Here is a 17,402-nt window from a genome sequence, read left to right as displayed (position 1 = left end):
GTGGGCTCTAGAGCGCAGGCTCAGTAGTTGTGGCGCACGGGCTTAGTTGCTCCGTGACATGTGGGATCTTCCTGGACCAGGGCTCAAACCTGTGTCCCCTACATTGGCAGGCGGGTTCTTAACCACTGCGCCACCGGGGAAGCCCATAATTCTACCTATTTTTTGAAGTTGTCTGAATTACAGTTGGTAGCAGTTGCTACAATGTGAGTATAACTTCTTCCCTTGCTCCACTTTCCATACCCCACTCCCCCTACCCATGATGCTGAGAACAGATCTGTAGGAATAAAGAGGGATAAGAGAACCAGACTGAAATCTCAACAGAAAAAGTTTACTGGGGGCTTCAGTAATGACTAGAGCTAGAATGACTACCTCCTTTTTGAAATACTTCACTTGCTATAGACATGTATGGAATGGGGAAGAAGACAAAATTTGAATCTACATGACTTTGGTATTTTTGGCTGCCAGTATCCAATCCCGATTTTCTCGATAATTCCATCCCTGCACCTTGCAGTCCATGCTTCTAAGGAAGTTAACTTTCTCCTCATTCCTGTCTTTCTGTGCCAGCTATGTCTCAGGCCTAACTAATGAACATGGTCTCTTCCTGTCTGGCCATGATGACTTATTTGAAAATGGTTCCATAACCTATGACAGTCCTATCACACTGCAAACCTGGACTTCTCAGATGGTTCAGGGAAGAGATGTGCTCTTTTCCACTGCATAGAGACAAGAGTGCATGTGGCAGCCATCTTAGGATCACAAAGGTAGTTTTCTCAGAATGGAGCCAAATTTGATAAATCAGTGCTGAGAAGTAGAGACAGTGATTGTGTCTTGGCCACAGTGCTTTGAAATGATTAAGCCTTGTTTGAAAACACGATTTACTTTTGTTTCTTACTGGTTTAAAGACAGATTATGCCAGGTTTTCTATTTTCTGTCATTTACAGTGGATAGCATCTTATATACAAATATTTATACAATTTCTTTAAGAGATGTGGGTCATCTGAATTGAAGTACTGAATGCTACCAAGGAACATAAAACACTTTCAAAAGCCAAATGGTCAGGTATAGGATATGTAAGGCATGCCTTAAAACGGCATGTGTGGAAAAACCTACACATAAGTAGATAGGAAGTGGATGTTATTATTTTGGCTACATTAATATACATATAGTTCATAGAAAAGATAAGGGATAATTCTACCAGAGTCCTAAAACCTCACTTTAGGTATGAAGTTAAACCCTGTGCACAAACCCTTGCCAAAGGATAAAGACAATTTGAAGAGAATTCAAAATAACCATGATGGGGAGGAGACTGCAATATGTCTTATGGCGGTGGGTGAAAGGAAATGGAATGTTTAACTCAAGTTTCAGGGGACACAGGGCAATTGTCTTCAATTACTTTAAGATATGTGTAGTAGACATTTGGTTTTTGGCAACTCAGTGTCACGACTTCACATAACAGCCATATGTATTTGGTGATTCATTTGTTCCTTCAAATTTATCTGAAATTAGTGCTGCCCCTGGACTATTAAATTACATCATTCATTATATTTTCATTTTTGCTTAGGTCAGTTTAGCTGAGTTTTTTGATTTGCAATTAAGAGTTTTAACTAATACAAAATGTCATCTCTAAAAAGCATTAGATCTTTGAAGTCCCTAAGGACAGACCAAAATGTGTAAACTACACGCTAGAAGTCTTCAGTTAAATGGCAGAAACAAATTTTATTTTTTTAATAAATTTATTTTTGGCTGCATTGGGTCTTCGTCGCTGCGCGCGGGCTTTTTCTGGTTGTGGCAAGCGGGGGCTACTCTTCGCTGTGGTACGCAGGTTTCTCATTGCGGTGGCTTCTCTTGTTGCAGAGCTCAGGCTCTAGGCGTGCGGGCTTCCGTAGTTGTGGCTCACGGGCTCTGGAGTACAGGCTCAGTAGTCGTGGCGCACAGGCTTAGTTGCTCCGCGGCATGTGGGATCTTTCTGGACCAGGGATCTAACCCGTGTCCCCTGCATTGGCAGGTGGATTCTTAACCACTGCACCACTAGGGAAGTCCCAAATTTCTAAGAATAAGGACTATCTGAAGACAAAAATTGTTGTTTAGGAAGATAATTCAACCTTCAAATTTTGATGGTTAATTAATAAAGGTGAATTTTGAGGTCTTTTTTAAACTGAAGAGTCTATGAAAGTATCTCTAAATAAAGTTTAGGAAGGCAAGCACAATACTGACAAAATTTAAAGTTATTATAAATATTAATTTTAGTTCAACTTATATAGTTGTATTATTCATATGCTGATTTTATACTTTCTTAGTGTTATGCTTCTTATATATTTCAATATTTTAATATCTAGTGGATTTTAAAATCACTTAATAGACCTTAAAGTCTAATGTTTAAATAGAGAGGCTTGTATAGTTGTATCTTTGTTTTGATATCACAACTGTAATTTTATTGCATATGAAGTCTCTACTTGGGAACATAACCTTAATCGTAACATTATTCCCAATGGGAGAAAATGACTTGCTGCAAAATAAGCTATTTGCTGCAAAACAGGACAAATGCTTCTACTGATAGGTTAGGACTTCAGTCCTGAATTACTGAAATACTTAAAGACCATTCCCTTGCCTGTTCTTAATTCTTGAATAAACAAGTGAAATCAGCGAAATAAATAAAACCAGCAGGGAGATAAGTAAAAACGAACCTTAAAAAAAATTTAATTCATGAGATACACTGCAGTATTTATGTATGTTTGAATATGCTGAGAAAAAAATATCTGGAGGGATACCTATCAAATTATTAACAGTTTACCTTGGGCATGTGGAACTGGGGTAGGGCGAAGGAAGTGCTCTTTTAAATTCATATACTTTAGTATTGTTTGAAATTTTACAATGAGAGTTCACTACTTCTATAATAATCAAAACTATAATAGAAATTTAAAAAATAAAAATAGTAACAAAAAGTAAAAAACACAGTAGTTTTAGGAGGTATGGAGAATATATACAGTATATATTACAGTAGTTTTAAGAGCTACATTGAAGGTATGGAGAATTAAATCATATGGCATATTTTTCCACTAACACTGTGGTGGTAAATATAATTGTGTCGTCTATAATCAAGGAAACAACATTAAAGAAGCCACTTTTAGCAACATCCCGATTTAAAAAGTCCTCTGGGGTAAAAGCCCTTAAGCAGTGACCCTTCAAAGTGGATATTAAAACTGAAAACAGGGCTTAACTATTCCTAGAGGATCTACAGGAAAACATGTCAATCTGAAAACTTCAGACAAAAGGAAAAGCTTCATAGAAGTAACTTTGGAATACTAAAACAGTTAACCAAAGGCCAGAAATTGTGTGGATGAGAATTCCAACCAGTCCAGACCCAAAACTAAATCACTGAAATCTTGGTAATCTGGGGATGTAGGTTAGGGGCATCTACTTTACCCATTTGTTTATCATTTCTCCCAACTTCTCAATTGGTCCGCTTTTTATCTCAATGATTTTAACCTAAAAATACTGCAATTTTAATTGGAAGGAATAAAATTAATTCCATCTAGATTAACTTTAGGTTTATTCTTCTAGTTAAAAGAACTAGAAAAATTTGAAACTAATGACTTTCCATTATCCATTTTTTTCCTCATCACTATTTCTAGCTACTTAATGAATATTTTGGGAGGTAATACTTTGGATTTCTCATGGGTCCCTGAAGTTCTGTATATGGGGAAATCTTTTTTCTCATGTTCTAGTATTTTCTCCTTTTATTGAAGTCATCAGGGATGACAAACTTCTATTATAAACTTTTTTCTTCCAACAAAGAGGATTCTTTAGGTAACTATCATGTTGATGGTTAAATATCCTCAAAGTTGGAACATCTGTAACTAGAGGTTTCCGTCTTTTGCAAGCTACATAGTTAAGTGCTTAACTAATATAATTTTGCACTCCTTAAAAGACTGTTCCTGACATAGGTGTCAAAGGCATGTGTAGGATTATACTCGCAGCATAAGGAAGTGATATGGAAAACTTCACAAAATCTAATCAGAAAATTATTATAAATAGCAGAGATAAAGGATATAAAGTCATAATGACCATACTTTATAAAGTTACAACAGCTGGAATTTTGCTGTTTCTCAATGGATTACTGTATTTTAATTAAAAAAAAAGATTCATCATAACTAAATATATAAAGTATTTAGCATGATGCCAGATACAAAATAACAATTCAATAAAACTTAGCTCTATAATGAACAATGGATTAAAACAATAAAGAAAAATATAAGAAACCAAAATGGAGGAAAAAAGCTTAGAACTAATTTCCTGGAGTATGTATTTAAATGGAAAGTCGAAGCTCACAGAGAGCAGTAAGAAATTCTGCATTTTCTGGATCTATCTTTTGGGCCCTTTCATAGTACTCAGCAGCTTGCCTCTTTTCTCCCTCCAGCTTGTAAACAAACCCTAGGGCACTTAAACTCTGCACATCTGAATCATTGTGACCAAGTCTCTTGGAAGCCAATTTCTTTAGAGCACTTGTCAGTTTAGTACGCAGAGATGACCTGTCTTTGACCTTTAAGGCTTCTAAATAATGGTGGATGGCAGTATTTTCTGATTTACAGTGAAATTCCTGAAAGCGGCCATAGTGGTAGTGGATCTGATGTTTGTGGTCATCAGTTATGTTCTCCAGACGAAGAGCTTTCTGAAAAATGTCTTCAGCGTTGCCATACTGGCCTCCCTCAGCATACATGTTGGCCAGGTCCGTGTAGGCAAATGCAAACATAGAATCTCGCTCCACAGCTTCTTTGAAATGAAATATAGCTGATGTAATCAGCTCATCAACTTTCAGTTTATCCTTTCCTTTAGGTCTGTTGCGAGTGGCCTTCTTGATTTGGATCATTTGTGCCCTATAGCAAAGTCCCATTTGGTGATGCAGGAAAGAAGAGGTTGGTGTTGCCTCTAAGGCCTTTTTCAAAAGTTCAAGAGCTTTGTCCCAGGAATTTTTTCTCCTATAGAATTTGGCTGCATAACGAAGAACGTAAGGTTGGGATGATATTTGGTCCAGGATTTCTTCAATATACTTTTCCCCTTCGGCTTCTGCATGTACATCTTGAAGCTTCAGCGCCAGAAAAACCTTAATATAGGAATTATCTGGGTTCAGGGTAACAGCTTTCCGCAGGGGGCCCAGAGAAAAGCTCTTTATAGACCCTTCTCTGTCAGAATCATCCAGCCGATACACTGTGATGGCATAGCCAATGTTAAATTCTGGATTGTCGGGTTCTGCTTCCAGAGCCTTCTCAAAAGCTGCTTTAGCCTTTTGGTAATACTTTCCTCCAAATTTCAAGAGTGCCCACCCTTTCTCACAGTCAATCTCTGGACGCTCCAACTTGTAGTCAGAAGGACTGGACAATTTCTTGCAGACGTTTCCTACCTTGTCTATATACTTCTGAGCTTCTTTAAGTTGGTCCATGTGATAATAAACCCAGGCGTAGTTTCCCCAAGTGACCAGACTTTGTACTTCTTCTTTGTCCGAGTGTTCTCGCTGTATTATTTCTTCTGCTTGTTTCAAGCACTCTAGAGCATCTTTATTTTGGCCCTTCAGGTGTTTCACATAGGCCAACAGGTTATAAAGAGTGAGTCTGGATTTTGTGGTAAGAAATTCAAGCTGTTGCCCAATTGTATCTTCTACATCAAACAGATCAATGTCTTCCTTAAGTAAGTTCCATGTGAAGTGACATTCTAACTCCAACAGAATGGCCTTCAATGAGTCCTTAGGAATTTCACTGTCAAAGATAAAATCCTTTTTAATTTTTGAAGAAATAAAGGAAATAATAAATTTTTAAAGCTTAAACAGGTTGTTAAGCAAAGAACTGTATTTTATCTATTTGATCTTACAGTTAAAGCACTAGGTTTCTATAACTCTATACACAGAGGAAACTAGTATAGTTATGTCCTAAAATATTTCATTAAATTCACATTATTTATTGCAAAACCAATTCTGGAGAGATGACAGCATTTTCTATGTTATAGGGTATCTAGTTCCTTTTGGCAGTCACTAACCCACAAGGACCACATATTTTTAGGGAGGGGAATTTAAAATATCGTATTTACTAGTTCTGAAAATTAATAATAATAGATATATACACAGTTAATAAACAACATAAAAATTTCTTTTCTGTATTATGAGTAGTGAAGGGAAAGAGGAGAAGGTGAGAAATAAGAAAAATAAGTACACTGAAGGAGAGAGAAGCCACATGAATATATAATTTTTGCAGAGAAATAAAGAAACAAACAAAGGAAACCCCACAGAGAAAAAAAAGACACAGAGTCAGAAAGGAACAGGAACAGGAACACCAAGAGACGGGAAGAAGTATAAGTTTGAGATATAACAAAGATTTAGAGAAAATGGGGAAAAAGCAAAGGGAGGGTTAGTAGGTTTTGATGTTATGTGGAATATCCTTCTGACCTTTAGGATTGTGGGCATAAATAAAGGCTACCACCTATTATTAACTTAACATTACCCTTAATGTTCACTTCACAAATATTTGTTGAACTCCCTTTGTGTGAAGCACAGTGTTATCTCTGAAGGGCCTAGTTTCATCTCTGAAGCTAGGAAGCTGAAGGGGAAAGGAAGGGACAGGAAGTATTTATTCATTACCGAAAGACTTTTATGTGCAAGATGTTCTGAATAACCCTGGGGATGTAACTGTGAATAAGACACAGCCCTGCTTATACAGAGCTTATAAGTACACTAAGTACACAGTCAATTACAACTCAGCATTCCAGTAAAGTTCCATGGAAGTGACTCAGGAAGGGCACATAGTCCAGTGTTGTGGACATCTGGGGACTTCATTTGGTGGAACATCTCCCCCTACTCTCAGTCCATGTGATCTGAGACAGGCTGTCTACACTTTCTTCCAGTCTGTAGGAAAGCACACATATTCCAGCCATTCCTTGGACCCAGTGATATATTCAGAGATAATCCAATTAAAATATAATTTTGCTGAAATGGGGCTTTGCTGGAACTCTCTTCCAAAAATTTTAAGCTTGTAGAATATAAGCTGGAGTTGCTGATGGCCATCTTTCCAAACTCTTGGGGACAGCCTGCCTGAGAAAGAATCAAGCATAGAGGAAAGCAGGGCTTAGACAGGAATAAAGACAGATTGCTTGTGGTGCTGATTAAATACCTGGATCACCCTATCCATCCCTGGACTTCTACTTTTTTAAGGAAATAATCTCTCTTTTTGCTTAAGCCAGTTTGAACTGGGTTTCTCCTGTCTGCAACTGACAAAATCCTGATTAATATACCTAGTTTTGCTGATGGTAGTGGCGAGGCAGTCAGGAAAGACTTTCTAAATCTACAATCGGCCACAATTAAGGGTTGAAAGAAATTTACAGAAAAAAAAAAGCTACTTAAGGCTTCTCTCAAAGAGGGAAATATTCTAATTATCGGATGAATAATGTACAGTGTGTGTATTTCCCTTTATGCTGTGCACAGGACTCTCCTCCTTATATGTATGTATGCATATTTGTATAAATGTTTACGGGAACTATAGTATTTCTATCAAGAAACATTTATTGGGGACTTTCCTGGTGGTCCAGTGGTTAATAATCCGCCTTCCAATGCAGGGGATACGGGTTCGATACCTGGTTGGGGAACTAAGATCTCACATGCCACGGGGCAACTAAGCCCACACGCCGCAGCTACTGAGCCCGCACACTCTGGAGCCCACGCACCACAACTAGAGAGAAACCCGCACGCCGCAATAAAGAGCCCACGTGCCACAACGAAAGATCCCGCATGCTGCAACGAGGATCCCGTGTGCCGCAACTAAGACCCAATGCAGCCAAATAAATGAAAAAAAGAAGGAAACATTTATTGATCACCTCATGTCATACGTGCCAGGCAATATGCTGGTTGTAGTGAATACAGTAATGAGCAAGATAGAAAAAGGCCTTTTCTTCATGGTAATTCTATTATAGGAGAGGAGGGAACAAAAGGGGTTGACAGAAAATAAACATGTAAACAAATCAACAGACAACATAATTCCAGACAGTAGTAAGTGTTAAGAAAAAAAAAAATCAGAGTAATGGGATTATGTGGTGGTGGTGGTAGTGGTGGTGTACTTTAGTTATGATTGTCGAGGAATTCTTTTAGTTGGGGCTGACCTGTGCATTGCAGGATATTTAGTAGCATCCCTGGCCTTGACCCAGTAGATGTAACTAGCATTCCTCCGGTGGTGACAACCGAAACTGTCTCCAGACATCACCAAATGTCCCCTGGGGGAGCAAAAATCACCCTGGTTGAGAAGCACTGGCTTAGACCATTCTGCCCTCAGATCTTTTATGACTTCCTCCTTTTCATTGTTGAGATCTTACTTCAACTCAATTGCCCCTTTCTAATCTTAATAATCAGTAGGGGAGCAGATAAACCAAGAAATCTCGTGTCATGAAAGCCTAAAGAAGAAAATGTTGATTTTGAAAAAAGAGAAATGTTTAATGTGCACAATGATCCTAAGAGGTTGAGAAAATGAGGACAGAGATCACTGTTTGGGGAGGAGTAAAGTTGTGGGGGAACTTGTTGTTTTAACAGAACGGTAGGGATGAAAATATTACTGGAGTGGGTTGAGGAGATAATGGGAAGAGGAGAAGAAGTGGATATGGTCACTCCTTCAAGGAATTTTACTTATTTAATTTTTATAACAGTGTCTTATTATTTTCACAATTTTATGGATGAGGGCTGGGAAACAGAGTTTAAATTACATGTCCAAGGTTACACAGCTATAAAGTGTCCAAGCACAGATTCAAACCTAGTTCTGCCTGACTTAAACAAAAGGTTATGCCTTTTAACCATAATGCTATACTACCCCTTTCACATAAAAATTGACGTTGTTTTTAAGAATAGTTTGCTTTAAAATATAGGATATGTCTAATGTATGTAAAATTCACTTTGCCTGGGAAGGACTTAAAAGAAAACAAGAGATTTTAGAGCGGCTTAAAGAGCAGGTAAGAGGTTGTGTAACTGCCCATTGGAAAGGACATGTCAGACAGTTAAAGGTCTCAGGATAAGAAAACAATGGTTTCAAATACGAGCCCTCAATCTAAAGTCATAGCATTCTGCATTGTTGGAGCTGTTTTGAGATGGAGCTGCTTCTCACTAGGACACGCTGTGGAGGGGCAGAGAGGGTGATTAATGATTCTTTCAAATAACAAAAGAGCTGGGTGGAAATGTATTAAAAGTGATCTGAAGGAAGGACAAAAATCTTAGTTATCAAAGATATAATTATCATCATTATTCATGTAAGGGAATTAAAATACCTTTTTTTCCATAATCCAAAGATATGCTGATGATCTTCCAAGGTATTTCTTCTATCTCTGATCTCTCCCCTGAATTCCAGACTTATCTAACTTTTAGTTTACACCTTCAATTAGAAGTTCAGTTGGCATCTCAAGTAAATATAGAAATTATAGAAATCTGGGTTCCTTGAGCCTGTTCCTCCCTTGGTTTTCCCCACCTTGTTCGGTACCTCTTAGTTCCACAGGCCAAATAACCTAGGAGTCATCTTTGATTCCTATTCTTCAATAGGAAGTCCTGTTAATTCTATCACCCAAATACATCTCAAATCCATCCACTTTTTTCCATTTCCACTGCTAGTCTAGGAAAATAGGAAAGACTATTACCTTTCCTTTGAGCTGTGGCAAAAATCTGGTCTCTGTTTCCACTCTTGGTCCCCATACAGTATTAGTAAACTTTTAAAAATGTAAACCAGATTACGTCAATCTTCTGGTTTAAAATCTCCCAATAGCTTCCCAACACCCTTAGATTTTAATCTAGCCTTTGCCATGTCTTACAAGTCCCTAAAGGAGCTGGACTTGTCTACCCACCCAACCTTGTCTTCTCCTACTCTCCTCCTCATTAACTGTGTTTTAGACATACTGACCTTCTTCCTATCTTGAACATATCAAGTTCAAGGCCTTTTACACCTGTTGTTTTTACTCTACTTAAAAAGCTCTGCTCCTAAATCTTTGTATGACTAGCTCTTTCCTTTAACTCAGCTCAAATATTCCTTACCCAAGAGGCCGCCTGTGGTAGAGCTATCTAAAATCACCCCCTCCATTCTAGGTCACTCTCTTAGCACTATTTTATTTTCCTTATAGCTGTTATCACTTTCTGAATTATGTTGATTATTTACTCATTCATTCTTGGTTGTCTATTTCCCCCATTTAAATGAGAATAAGGACCTTACTCCAGTTTTATGTTTTTCACCTCTGTGTCCCCAGCATCTGTGATTTCAGGCATATAAGAGAAACTCAATAATAAATATTTGTTGAGTGAATGCAATTATATACTGGTAGCTTCTGGCATTTCCAGCCCAGAGGCATGAGCCTAGCATGAAAAAAAAAAAAAAGCACCTGAATTTCAGATGAGGGAATTCCTGCTAGCTCTTCCCATCTTGCTAATGGCTCCAAACTTTCTGCCACTTCAGTCTCCCCTATCCAACATGGGCTTACCAGCCCTCTGCCCAACCACAGAGTAAAATGAACATCTGCCTCTGCACAAGGACGATGAGGACGGAGGGCTGCCCCAGGCATTATGATGTGGCTGTGAGATCTCCAAGGGACATTCAGTTAGCCGTGTAAGTGCTTTGCCCACACTCTGGAATTTATGCACAACTGGACACTTATGACAAGTTTTACTTTTTCAACTATGTCTACTTAATTTTTAAACTTTGTCTCTGGGAAGCTGGCAGAGAGAGGCTATTGTGTCTCAAGAGGCAACATCTATCTTCAGGTAATTTTGTGTGTGTGGGGGGGGTGTTTTTTGTTTTTGTTTTTTGCCAGGAAGGAGTAGTCTTTCATTTTTCTTGGGAGACAGTTAGTGCCCAATGGGGTCCACCCCTCTTCCACACCAACCTGCATCTACATACTGTGCACCCGCCTTTCCTTCCCTATTTCTTCAGGCTCCTTCCTGATACTTCCCACCTCCCTCCCTTCTTACAAATGGTAGAAGTGAGGCATTTATTAAATATTTTTAGTCAACATTTGCAAGTATTATGTGCCCCCTTCTACAGTCCTAAGAGATGGATGCTATCAATTTCTACAGGTAAGAAACAGACCCACCGAACTGAAGAAACTTTGCTTTGGGTCACCCAACTCGTAGGTGGTCAAAGTCAGGATTTAGAACAAAGGGCTCTACGGGCTTCAGGGGCCCAAGGTCGGAATCTCCCACTCCTCAGCTTCCCGATGGAGAGCGTTAACTACCCACGTGCAGGGCAGGGGACCGGATTACATGGGTCAGCCTAGGACCACCCACCACACGCCAGTCAAGGAGACGAGAAAGAAAGCCTCATAAAACGGTGGATGGGGTGGAACTAGAGCAATCTGTCCATGGTACAAAGGAGGGGGAGAAGTCAGACCCAGGAATCACAAGGCAAAATGGCAGGAACGGACGCGTGTGACGCCGGGCGCTGAGGCCTGCGGGGACCGGCCACGCAGAAGCCGCCCGCACCGGTCCGGGGCCGGCGACGACCAAAGCCGCAGGGAGGTGACAGGCCCGCGGGACGCGTCGCCCGGCACCACCAGCCCCGCCGCCCCCCGGCCCGACAGTCCCGACCGCGGACGCCCGGGGCTCCAAAGAAGGGTCCGCTCGGCCACCCTCCCCAGCAGGCCCGCCTTCAGCCGTCCCGGGCCCGGACGGGGCTCCCGGGGAGCGCCGCCAACGCAGATGCCTGGCGGCCGGGCTCGGCCCCTTCAAAGGCCGCAGCGCTGCGCTGGAAATGGAATACGCGAGAAACGCGGGTGTGCCACAAAGGCCCCACGGAGTTGGGGAGAAGAAGCGGGCAGAAGCCCTCACCTCATGGTGGCTGGGCTCTGAGTCCGTCTTGGTAGGCGCCGGTCCTCTCCGCTTCTCCCCTCAGCGCTCGGCTGCTGCGCGGACTGAGCGGCCCCGTGCGTGTGCGCGCGCGCGAGCAAGATGACCGCAGCGCTAGTCCGCGTGCGCGCGCGCGGGGGCGTCCGCTTTGTTCAAGGCAGGACCCGAGCGGGAAGAGGAAACTAGAAAGTGAATCTGATCCCCGACTAGGCGGAGTCCAGCCCCGGAAAACAGAAACTTCTGGAAGAGCTAGTTGAGTGGGCCCCGGAGCCGGCTGAGGAGTCTCAGTGAGAGGTTTGCGCGGCGCGGGGTCGTTCGGGGTGGAATTTACAGCTGGGCCTCGAGACTTCGGTATTGGCTCTCACCTATCTCGCTGAGGCCACTTGCCTCAAGATTAGCTTTCTTGGGGATGGTTGTTTGTTGTTGTTGTTGTTTTAACTAAAATGACAGGAGATTGCTCAGCGTTATTTTGGTTGGGTGGAGGCGATGCTCTTTACAGCTTTCTGCGTCCTAGGCTGGAACTCAAGTCTTGATTCAGCCAACACAGGTGCAGTGCCGTGCACTTGTGCCATGATTTCCATTGGGTAAATCTAGAGAAACTTGGGGGCCAAAATGTGTATACATTCAACATTTTGGTAGCTATTGCCGAATAGCTTTGAAAAGATGTTTATACACCCCCCACCCACAATTGTATGAAAGTTCCCTTGCCTTCCATGCCCTTGCCAACCGAGCTTCCTATAATAAGGTCCCAATAAAGATGAGGTGGTATTAGGAATCTAAGCAGAAAATAGCGAACGCCAATACACTAAAAATTTTGTCCCCTTCGAATTCAATCATTCATTTCTTCAACAAGTTTTATTAAATAACTCCTAAGAGCCAGACATTGCTGAAGGCCCTGTCAATATAGCTGGGAATAAAAGAGGCAAGGGGCAAGCCCTACCCCGTTCACCGTCTTCTGCATTTTGTTCCTGGTTGTGCACAGAGAGGGGAGATAATTCTCAAACTTTGAGAAAACGTGTTCATCATCGAAACGTTTCAAAGGCACCAGCTTATCACTTTTATACCATCCTAGTCACTTTGCTTTCAAATGAATGGGCAGTGATGTACAGTTTTTACTATGTGGTCACTAGTTTTAAAAGTGCTGACTTTTTCATTCAGTTTTGCTGGAAAAAGGGGCCTGTAGATAAAGTCAGTTCTTGCTTCCCCAGAATCACGGCAAACATGGCTAACAGTGTAGGTACAGAAGTGTAGTTAGTTGTGTGTTTGTGATTTTATTGCTCTCCTATTTGTTTGGAGATAATTTTTAGTGTGAGAGGTAAAGATAAAGAACATATAAAACATTTTTTGTTAGGTGGTGCTATGGAGAAAAAGCAGAGAGAAGGTTGGAGTGCAAAGTGTTTTGCTGTTATAAATACCTTGGTGAGGGAAGGTTTCACTGAGAACGTGACAGTTGAGCAAAGATCTGAAGGGGGTGAACGAATGAGCACTGTAGATATGGGGCTAAGGAAGAGCGTTCCAGGCTGGGGGAACGGTAAGTGCAAGGCCTGGAGGTGCAAGCATACTTGGCAAGCGCAGATGGTGTGGTTGGAGTGCAGAGAGTAGGGAAAACGTCCTAAGAAATGAGGCCGGAGCGGTAATGTGGATGCAGTGGGTGTGTAGTCTGTTGTAATGTTTAAGTGGGAAGCCACATTTTAGAAAAAGTACTGAATGGTTTATTTGGAGGTAGAAAAATAAGCCCAGAATTTCCTCCTTCCTAAGGATGTAGAACATTTAATAGAGCTCTGTTTGAAAAAATTTCCAGTGCGTAGGTAGTGTTTTTTCTTCCTTGTTCGTACTCCTTTCCTTTCCTTTCTTTTAGCTGTATCTGGGCCAAGAGATAGTCTTTGCTTATTAAGGTTTGCGTGGACAGCAACTAAACAATCAATGATAAAAACCAAAAGGGAAAAAAGGATCCTGGTTATCATCTTATATTGTTTAGGAATTCAAATTCAGAAAGACAAAAACCATCTATAAAAATTTTAAAGGAATATACACTTTCACGATTGGGAAGAAGCAAAGACCCGACTGTTGAGTAGGTGTTGAACATGCTGAAAGTACTGGATGGAATTTGAATCTCAGTCTTTTTTTCACAGACTGTTGGATTGGGTGGATTCTTGGGAAAATTAATCGTGTATTACCTTCTGAATTTATTCTCATCAACCTGTGAAACACAGCAACTAGAGAAAAAGAGAAATAGAACATGAAACATGGCAGCTGATCAAAAATCTGCTTGGGAAACTGAAACTTAAGTAATAACTCTTCCAAGAAATAGATATAAGCCAGAGTTTCTCAACCTTGACACTATTGACAGTTTAGGATGTTTAAGCAGCAATCTTACATCTCTCCACTAGATGTCAGTAGCACCCTGCAGTTGTGACAAATGAAATTGTCTCCATATAATGCCAAATCCAACTTTTTTTGTTTTTTGTTTTTGTCCCGAGGGGCAAAATCCTCCTCTTCCCTCTTCCCCACAGTTGAGAATCATGTAAGTAATACCCTCATGTATATACCTAATTTATTTGAATTAGTCTTCCAGCACAGCCCGAAAGAAAGAGGAGGTGGACTTTAGGTAGGAGAGGGAAAGTGGATACAGATGAAGGGAAGTTGGGGGTGATACTGGAGTTCAAGAGATGGCCTGGGTGAGAGGATTGATATCCAGGGGAATGGCAGTAAAGGCCTACTCCCTTCAGCATGGGCTTCAAAGTGGAGGTGCCTGTATCACATTTGGTCTGGCTGGGGACAAGATACAGAGCTATGGACACAGACTGAGGGTGGGCAGTTCAAGCTGGGGCAGGCTGTAGGGTAGAGGCTTTTAGTCCCAATGCAGTTCCAGCTCTAGCAGCATCGTGAGAATAGAGACATTGGTGGCCAGGATGATCCTCAAGGAGGCAGAGCCAGTGGTGGTGGGTAGACAGCAGTTAGCAAGGACTTGGGCTGGGGCACCTATAATAGTAGTGAATGGCAGGAGGTATGGCTTGGCTTGATTCAGGGTACATGAGAGACCCCCGCTGGGCACCTGGGGGGAACTCTAAATAAGGACACCGACTGAGGTTCTGTCAGTCATTTCCATGGGAGTAACAAGCTCCTGAAATTCAGCTGTCAATCTAAAGCCATCAGTTACCGCTTGGTAATCCCTGGATATATTCATTTGTAAGCTTGGCAATAGTATCTTTAGTACCAAAGAGCATCTGTTTTCCTGGATTTGCTGCTTGTTGTTTTCCTCTGCAAACATCCAGGCTGTCACACATTTTAGTTTTACTGAGCTCCGGGAAGTGCAGAGATCTCTTCCAGAGTTGGGAAGGATGGGAGAGAGAGGTGGTATTAGGTTATAAGTTATACACACTTAAGTAAATGTGATCTCTGAAGGTTGTCAAACACATCTCACACAAACACCTTACATAATCCAGAGATTTATTTTACTTTATTTATTTTATTTTATTTTATTTATTTTACTTTATTTTATTTTACTTTATTTTATTTTATTTTTAATTTATTATTTAATTTTTAATTTATTTATTTTATTTTTAATTTATTTAATTATTTATTTTAATTTATTTTATTTTAATTTATTTTAATGAGCTCTGCTTTCTGGGTACAAACGATGTATAACAATACCTGGGAAAAACTGCCTAGTTGAGAATTGACCACTTATCCAATAATTATTTACTTTTAATATTTCTGACTCGGGGAATTGGCAGTGAGTTAGACTTATTTTAGTACCTTACAGCCTCCTCCCACCAACACAAGCACTTTAAATTATGTTTTTGTTAATCTAATAAATCTCTTGTTTTAGTGATAAGGAAATTGTGAAGATTGCTTCTGTGTAACTCTGATGCCTGCCCCTCAATGATATAAATTTTGCTCACTTCATTTCCTATAGAATTTCAGTAGAAAGCCAAAGCCTTGCCCAATATTTCTGGGAATTCCCTGGGGACTTGTATTTTCTGTGGATTAGGGGTCCGCACCAGGAAATACAGGCAGCCTCCAGAATCTGGAAAAGGTACCAAAAGAATTGTCCCCTAGAGCCTCTGGAGGGAATTTGTGCCAACACCTTGATTTCAGGCCAATGAAACCAATTTCAGACTTCTCATCTCTAGAACCATAAGATAATAAATTAGTGTGGTTTTAAGCCACCAAGTTTGTGGTAATTTATTAGAGCCACGACAGGAAATTAATACATCCTCCCCCCCAGACACACACAAGAATGAAAAAACAATAACATTGCTTCCTTAATTTTCCTTTTAAAAACATTATTTGTTGTGCATTGTCTATCAATAAAATGTCATAATCAAAGATGATTGCTACAGACGGTCTCTCAGATCCTTTAGCATCCTTTTAATATTTCTTTTTTCTTTTTTTTAACATCTTTATTGTTAAAGAGTATAATTGCTTATTGCTTATTGTTAAAGAGTATAATTGCTTTACAATGGTGTGTTAGTTTCTGCTTTATAACAAAGTGAATCAGCTATACATATACATATATCCCCATATCTCTTCCCTCTTGTGTCTCCCTCACTCCCACCCACCCTCCCTATCTCACCCCTCTAGGTGGTCACAAAGCACCGAGCTGATCTCCCTGTGCCATGCAACTGCTTCCCACTAGCTATCTGTTTTACATTTGGTAGTGTATATATGTCAGTGCTACTCTCTCACTTCGTCCCAGCTTACCCTTCCCCCTCCCCATGTCCTCAGGTCCATTCTCTACATCTGAGTCTTTATTCCTGTCCTGCCCCTAGGTTCTTCAGAACCATTTTTTTGTTTTAGATTCCATATATATGTGTTAGAATATGGTATTTGTTTTTCTCTTTCTGACTTACTTCACTCTGTATGACAGACTCTAGGTCCATCCGCCTCACTACAAATAACTCAATTTCATTTCTTTTTATGGCTTAGTAATATTCCATTGTGTATATGTGCCACATCTTCTTTATCCATTCATCTGTCGATGGACACTTAGGTTGCTTGCATGTCCTGGCTCTTGTAAATAGACCTGCAATGAACATTGGGGTGCATGTGTCTTTGAATTATGGTTTTCTCTGAGTATATGCCCAGTAGTGTGATTCCTGGGTCATATGGTAGTTCTATTTTTAGTTTTTTAAGGAAACTCCACACTGTTCTCCATAGTGGCTGTATCAATTTACATTCCCACCAACAGTGCAAGAGGGTTCCCCTTTCTCCACACCCTCTCCAGCATTTATTGTTTGTAGATTTTTTGATGATGGCCATTCTGACGGGCGTGAGGTGATACCTTACTGCAGTTTTGATTTGCATTTCTCTAATGATTAGTGATGTTGAGCATCCTTTCATGTGTTTGTTGGTAATCTGTATATCTTCTTTGGAGAAAGGTCAATACCAGCAAATGACTGAATCAATAACACTTCAAACAAAATGGCATAAAACAAGAGAAACTACTTGGCACAGTTTGACAATGAATTAAATTTCAAACATCTTCATGGGGAAAACTGACCTTTAATTGACTGTGTATTTGTTTTACTGTCTTTCTCACTAGATTGTAAGCTGCATG

General features: G+C 40.4%; 2 protein-coding genes across 2 annotated transcripts in view; one reads left to right on the top strand and one right to left on the bottom strand.

Moving 5' to 3' along the window:
* Positions 1 to 1,747: 1,747 nt before the first annotated feature.
* Positions 1,748 to 11,908, bottom strand: IFIT5 (interferon induced protein with tetratricopeptide repeats 5). The gene is made up of 2 exons (XM_082672994.1): positions 11,822 to 11,908; positions 1,748 to 5,750 (listed from the first exon to the last, which is right to left on the bottom strand). Exons 1-2 carry the CDS (start codon positions 11,824 to 11,826, stop codon positions 4,307 to 4,309), a joined length of 1,449 nt encoding a protein of 482 aa, XP_082529120.1. The 5' UTR covers positions 11,827 to 11,908; the 3' UTR covers positions 1,748 to 4,306.
* A 116-nt stretch (positions 11,909 to 12,024) lies between these two features.
* LIPA (lipase A, lysosomal acid type) overlaps positions 12,025 to 17,402 on the top strand; it is a 104,472-nt gene continuing 99,094 nt past the window's right edge. The window contains exon 1 of the mRNA XM_082672996.1: positions 12,025 to 12,133. The gene's annotated coding sequence lies outside the window, so the exon portion shown is untranslated. The remainder of the gene's footprint in view (positions 12,134 to 17,402) is intronic.

This window comes from Grampus griseus (assembly GCF_964374135.1).
Source record: "Grampus griseus genome assembly, chromosome: 16".
In the NCBI taxonomy this organism is placed as follows: domain Eukaryota; kingdom Metazoa; phylum Chordata; class Mammalia; order Artiodactyla; family Delphinidae; genus Grampus; species Grampus griseus.
Note: the sequence above shows the minus strand (reverse complement) of the source record. Positions and strands in the feature narration are given on the sequence as shown.